Here is a 6,287-nt window from a genome sequence, read left to right on the forward strand (position 1 = left end):
GGAGGGACCAGGCGAGCAGTACTGGAGGCTCGGAGTATACGAGGTGCAGTGCGAGGTGTAATAAGGGCTGTGAGGTAGGATGGTGCTACTCCATGTTTGGCTTTGTAGGCCAGCATCAGTATTTTGAACCTGATGCAGCTACTGGCAGCCAGTGGAGGGAGTGTAGTAGAGGGGAGGTGTGGGAGAATTTGGGAAGGTTGAAGATCAGTCGTGCTGCTGCATTTTGTATTAGTTGTTGAGGTTGAGGTACATAGTGGTAGACCAGCTAGAAGGGAGTTACAGTAGTCCAGTCGTGAGATTACTAAGGACTGAACCAGTAGTTGGGTGGCCTGGGTTGACAGATAAGGGTGGATTTGTCTGATATTGTAGAGAAGGAATCTACATGAGCGGGAAAAATTCCTGATGTGAGTTGAGAAGGAGAGTTGGATGTCTATTGTTACGCCAAGGTTGCGGGCTGTTGTAGAAGGAGAGAGCTGCGAGTTGTCTAGGGAAATAGCAAGATCCTGATGTGGTGAAGAATCTGCTGGAATGAATATTAGTTCAGTTTTGGTGAGATTGAGTTGGAGGTGATGGGCTGCCATCCAAGACGAGATGTCGGTTAGACATGCAGAGATTTTGGAAGCAGCATGTAGATCAGAGGGAGGAAAGGAGAAGAGGAGTTGTGTGTCGTCAGCATAGCAGTGGTAGGATAATCCATGTGAGGAAATGACCTCACCAAGTGATCTCGTGTAGAGGGAGAAAAGGAGAGGACCTAGCACCGAGCCTTGAGGGACACCAGTGGAGAGTCTACGTGAGGTAGAGGTGGATCCTTTCCAAGTTACTTGGTAAGATCGCTCATCAAGTTAGGAAGCAAACCACTGGCATGCTGAGCCCCGAATTCCAAGCCTCTTCAGGATTGACAAGAGAGTCTTGTGGTTCACGGTGTCAAATGCAGCAGATAGGTCGAGGAGAATAAGAACTGATGACAGTTTTGCCAATCTGGCTGCATGTAGCTGCTCGGTAACCGCCAAAAGGGCAGTCTCTGTGGAATGAGCTGTTCTGAAGCCAGACTGGTTAGGATCCAGGAGGTTGTTCTGTGATAGATGGAGTGATAGCTGGTTGTAGACACAGCGCTCAAGGATTTTGGATAGAAATGAGAGGAGGGATCTGTAATTGTTAATGTCTGTATTATACGTATCAATATTTCAAATACGTGCCTGATAAATGTTGGATTGCATATTATCTCATTTCTTATTTAGCCAAAAATCAGATACAGTATGTGCCTTTGCAGGCCCTTACAGACGACAACTTCTGAACACAAGGGGGGAAAAAATCTAAGCTCTAGAAATGGACGAAACCTTGGGAACCTCTACAGATGATCATCTGATCAAGCAGATAGAACAGATGATGCAAGCATTTCACTCCACATCGCACAGTGTATGACTGTGTGCGTGACAAATAACGTTTGAATTTGGGATGCAGAAAATGCCGAAAAAGTTGCAGGTCCCCTTATTACCACCAGGTGGAGCCATTGCCACTGTTCTGTACAATAATGCCTAATAGAGATGGCCACGGCAGGTCCCTTTAAACGTACGGGATCTTTAGAATCAGTTCACTAAAAAAGATTCGTTCGAATCACCGGATCATCCAGGAGCCCGCGACTCCGACTTCTTGAACCCGGGAGCCAGCGGCTACTGGGAGCCAGTGGGGTGGTGTGGGAGACTTTGGGAGAGTATTCTGTGTTGGTTGCTGTGGCCGGATGGCGTTCGAGGGTAGACCTGCTGGAAGAGAGTTTACGTGGGTCTGAACAAGTACCCGAGTGGCCTGTGTTGACGGATAAGGGCGGATCCGACTCCCACTGCGGATCCGTTCCCACACAAATACTCACGCATTTTCTCAAACCGCGGATTTTATACACTACATATTTGCTTGATATAGATTTTGCTATGTCAAGCTATATTTGTATTACAGCTTGTTTACTTTTTTACTACTTTTACTAGACAAATCTATTTACCGTTTATTTAATTTATTACCCTTTATTTATAATTTTTTTATAAATAATACTTTTCATAAATAATAACTTTGCACAGTCAAAACAGAGCTTGATTCAAAACAGGAAGTGTCTCGATTCAGTACGTTCTCTTAAACGATTCATTCTTTTGAAAGAATCGTTCGCGAATGACACAACACCAGTGCCTAATGCCTGTTACTCTATTAAAACAGAAAATATGTAAGTATTGTGATATGAATCAGTGTATAGGAGCATTGAATTATATGGACTGAATTGGGTTCTTTGGACTAGATTTGGACCTTCTTAAAACATCTTGATCCTGACTTGGGTTAAAATACAAGAGGACAAGCCAATAAACCCATCAGCAGGATCTAAAAAAAACAATTATTAAAAACAGAAATATATACAGCAATGCTGAAGTAATCGGACAGTAAACCGAACCGAACCGGTAGAACCAGCAGGGGGCGCCACAATGCCAGCGCGACACGTGATCTGGTGTGGAATTAAACTTTAGTGAACACCGTTGTTATTAAAAAAATCCCGAATAACGTGTAAAATAAACTTGACCTACAAAACACATTTTTTGCCAATTATCACTCACAGATTCTTCAGTGATTTGTTTTTTGGAACTCTGCATATAAATAAAATCAGCGAATAAGTAATTGGTAATTAATAATATGCTCCTGGTAATAAAACTAAACTCCTATCTGTGTGATGTAACCGTGTGTAATTCGCTTTGTTTTTGTCTGAACAGCAAAAAAAAAAAAATAGTTCTCAAAGGTGTGGCCTCCACTGGAGCTCAGGTGGACGCATGATGACATTTTTTGCAAGCTGCCCTGTAGTTTTGAAAATAGCTCTATTGTCGAGACACACAAAGAGCGGCTTGCGCAACACAGTTTTTTTTCACAAAAGACCAAACGTCCCGTGAGGAGCCGCGCCATAACCTGGTCCACCTTTCACACACTTCCATGCGCATAAAGGCCTTCACTCGTGACTCACAGGCCACAAAGAGACATCATCACTGCTCCTGCTGAAGTTTCCATAGATCTGTACTCCTGATAATGGCTCATGATAATTATGAAATAAGGTTATGAAATAAGTTCATTTCTAGAACATAACTGAAACTATCTATCTATCTATCTATCTATCTATCTATCTATCTATCTATCTATCTATCTATCTATCTATCTATCTATCTATCTATCTATCTATCTATCTATCTATCTATCTATCTATCTATCTATCTATCTCAATGCATATTATTTTTAATCATATCGATATATTGTCTGTGCATAACTGTTGTGTCATATTGTTAATTGTGCTCTTTTTGTAAACATTTCTTTCTTCATTTCTATGGCTTTAGTTTATGTTATATTATAATGTATAAATTTCTTTTATAATGTGCGTGGGAGGCGTCAAGTCGCGGCGGAGCAGCCATTCAGCCCATGCAAATATTTACAAGGGTTCCCATCAGCATTCGTCAGTTTTAGGTCATGGGGTGAAGGTCAGTGGCACCGGTTTATCTCTGGTTAAGGGGGGTCATTCTGAACCATACTTCCAATGCTTCAGGTTTTACAGTTTGGTGTTTCGTGACCCAAGCAGACACTCATGGTACACCAAGTACACCAATGGGTGTACGAATGACCGTGAACAGCTCCTAAAAATGTGTTTTGTTTTTTTTTTGATAGTGTGACACTACCAGTTGAACAGATTGCAAGCTGGAGCGACAGTGGGTGGCGGTTTGACTGTGAAAGGGGTGTGGTCGAAGACTATAAATGAAAGCATATGTGAAATTTTCATTCATAGCGTGAAGAAGACCTTACAGGAGATGCAGAGCTGGGTGACTCGGGCCGCTTTCTTCTGCCTGGGACTGCTCCTGGCCTGCTCCTCACCGGCCCCTCCTCTGCCGGCAAGCCGAGACGCGTTCAGGGGCCGGCAGCTGGAGGCCCTGAAGGCCAGCATCCTCAGCTACCTGGGCATGGAGGGACCCCCGGAGGCCGGGGGCCGGGCGTCCGGCCGGGAGATGAGCGGGATGCTCCTCCACTACAGGGACACGGTGCGGCAACTGAGGGCGAACGCGAGCGGCTGGAGGGAGGCCCAGGCCGTGCGCTCCGCCTCCGCCGTTCTTCAGCCAGCCTCTGGTAACCGCAGCTCCGCACCTGCCCACTGCGCGACCGGGTCGCTCTGTTAACTAACTCCGTCTTGCCGAAATTAGCCCGCCGAGGACCATGACAGAGTCTGAGGACGTCTGTGCTTAATGAGTCTGTGCTACAGCTCCTCGAAGGCCGGGTTCGGTCACGGCACACTTTATCTATCTTCTTCTTTCTCTGCATGTGAGAACCATGAACCTCTTTAGAGAGTGAATCTTTTTTTTTTTTTTTTGACGTCTTGCTTTTTGTCCACAGTGGACGTGCACGTGAAGAGGAAGACCCACGTGCGGCCTGGAGGTCCCTGGTTCAGGGCCGTCTTCGACAAAAGCCCCGTCGTCAGGGAAGCGCTGGCCGTCGCTCGGGCCGAGCTGAGGATTTACAGGGAACGGTCCAATGCTCTTCCCCTGGGCCCGGGAAAGGCCCGGCGAAGGATGCGCGTGACCGTGTTCGAGACCGGAGGCGTCCCCTTCCACCACGAGGACAGGTTTGCCCTGAAGAACCCCGCCGCTGAGACAACGCTGGATATTAGCGAGGCCGTGGAGAAGTGGGTGCGGAGGGATGCCAACAGCTCCCTGGTGGTCGAAGTGGGTCTCGCCGCGGGAGAGAGAATGGACCCGGGCGTCCCCGACGTCGTCCTAGAGCTGGACCTGATCACAAGCGAGGAGGAGGAGGAGGAGGCGAAGCCCAGGCAGGCCAGGTCCGCTGAGCAGGAACGGTGCGACGAGGGAAACAAGTGCTGCAGGAGGTCCCTGAGCGTCTCCATTCGGGAGATCGGCTGGTCGGACTGGGTGGTCGCGCCCAGCAGCTACAACATGTACTTCTGTGACGGCTCCTGCCCTCACAACTACAAGCCCGCCAGCATGCACACCCAGGTGAAGTCGCGCATGCACCACATGACCAAGGGCGCGACGCCGCAGCCCTGCTGCGTGCCGGCCGCCTACGAGCCCATGGTGCTGCTCCACTATGACAGTCGGGGGAAGCTGAAGCTCACGCCCTTTGAGGATCTCATCGTCAGCGAGTGCTTCTGCGCTTGACCCCCCGTAACCCTGTGACGCCGACGCGAAGGCGGACGTGTTTTAAGGCGGAAAACGTTGACAATACCAAAACTTACCCGGTGGCATTCCAGACTTTTCAAACCGTGGCTGAGAGTTCATCGTGGTTTACAGCAGCATCGGTCCTGGTGCACCACGCGCCGGTTCTTCATTGCAAAAGCCCCCCCAAAAAAATGTTTACAACTTGCCTTACGTTGAATACGACATTTTAAAAAAGCCCTGAGGCTAATTAATATGGGCTTCTCCGTTTGTACATATCGAGGCATAAATAGTATTTACATTTACGGCATTTGGAGGACTTGCAACATGTTTTCACCCATCAGTAAAAGCAAAAACATAAAATTTGCGATATTTTTTTATCTAACTGGTTTTATTTTTTAAAAACCACACAATTTTTTTTAAACACATGGATGACAGTGTACATAGCGTACAATATTTGTGGTGAGAATGAACAATATTTTCTACTTTTAAAATGGTTTTAATTGTCACAAGCACCAAATGCACATGTTCAGTATTGAGTAATTTCTTTTCTGTTTAATAAATTATTAAGAATTTATTCGTATGCTTTTTTACCCTTTCGCCCCAAAACCATGTGGATTTCACCCCTCAGAATGAGTTTACACAGGTTATCTAATGTCGCATCAAAGCTGGTATTAAGACAGACAAAATTATATTTACAGTACAATTACATTTACATTACATTAAAACTAAAAATGTTTTGCATTGTTCAAAACCAGACAAGTTGCCACACTCTTTATTGAGGAACCCCATGAGCTCACTGAGACCATGCAAGACATAAATGTTATATGCCATGCTAAAACTTTAAATATTATTTGAATGAAAAAGAACTGTTTACTGTTAATTTATTTATGTGCATTTTGTACTCTGTTACAGTGCTGTATGTTAAACGAATATGCAAACAATTTTATTGGTGATAAACATTTGAACTGTAAAACATAAAATGGACATTTCATATGAAAGCGAAATTATTGCAAGATGTGTGAATATTGATCTTTTATTTAAATGAAATTGTATTCAGTAATATTTATGTTGATTGTTTATACAAATAAAATAAAATAAACACCCTCATTGCCA

The 6,287-nt window shown here is 45.2% G+C and overlaps 1 protein-coding gene across 1 annotated transcript; it reads left to right on the forward strand.

The window, feature by feature from the left end:
* The first annotated feature begins 3,807 nt into the window (after nucleotides 1-3,807).
* gdf15 (Growth differentiation factor-15) lies at nucleotides 3,808-6,287 on the forward strand. The gene is made up of 2 exons (XM_028977226.1): nucleotides 3,808-4,131; nucleotides 4,396-6,287. The coding sequence occupies exons 1-2, from the start codon at nucleotides 3,819-3,821 to the stop codon at nucleotides 5,172-5,174; spliced, it is 1,092 nt and encodes a 363-aa protein (XP_028833059.1). The 5' UTR covers nucleotides 3,808-3,818; the 3' UTR covers nucleotides 5,175-6,287.

Source organism: Denticeps clupeoides, chromosome 4, assembly GCF_900700375.1.
Source record: "Denticeps clupeoides chromosome 4, fDenClu1.1, whole genome shotgun sequence".
In the NCBI taxonomy this organism is placed as follows: domain Eukaryota; kingdom Metazoa; phylum Chordata; class Actinopteri; order Clupeiformes; family Denticipitidae; genus Denticeps; species Denticeps clupeoides.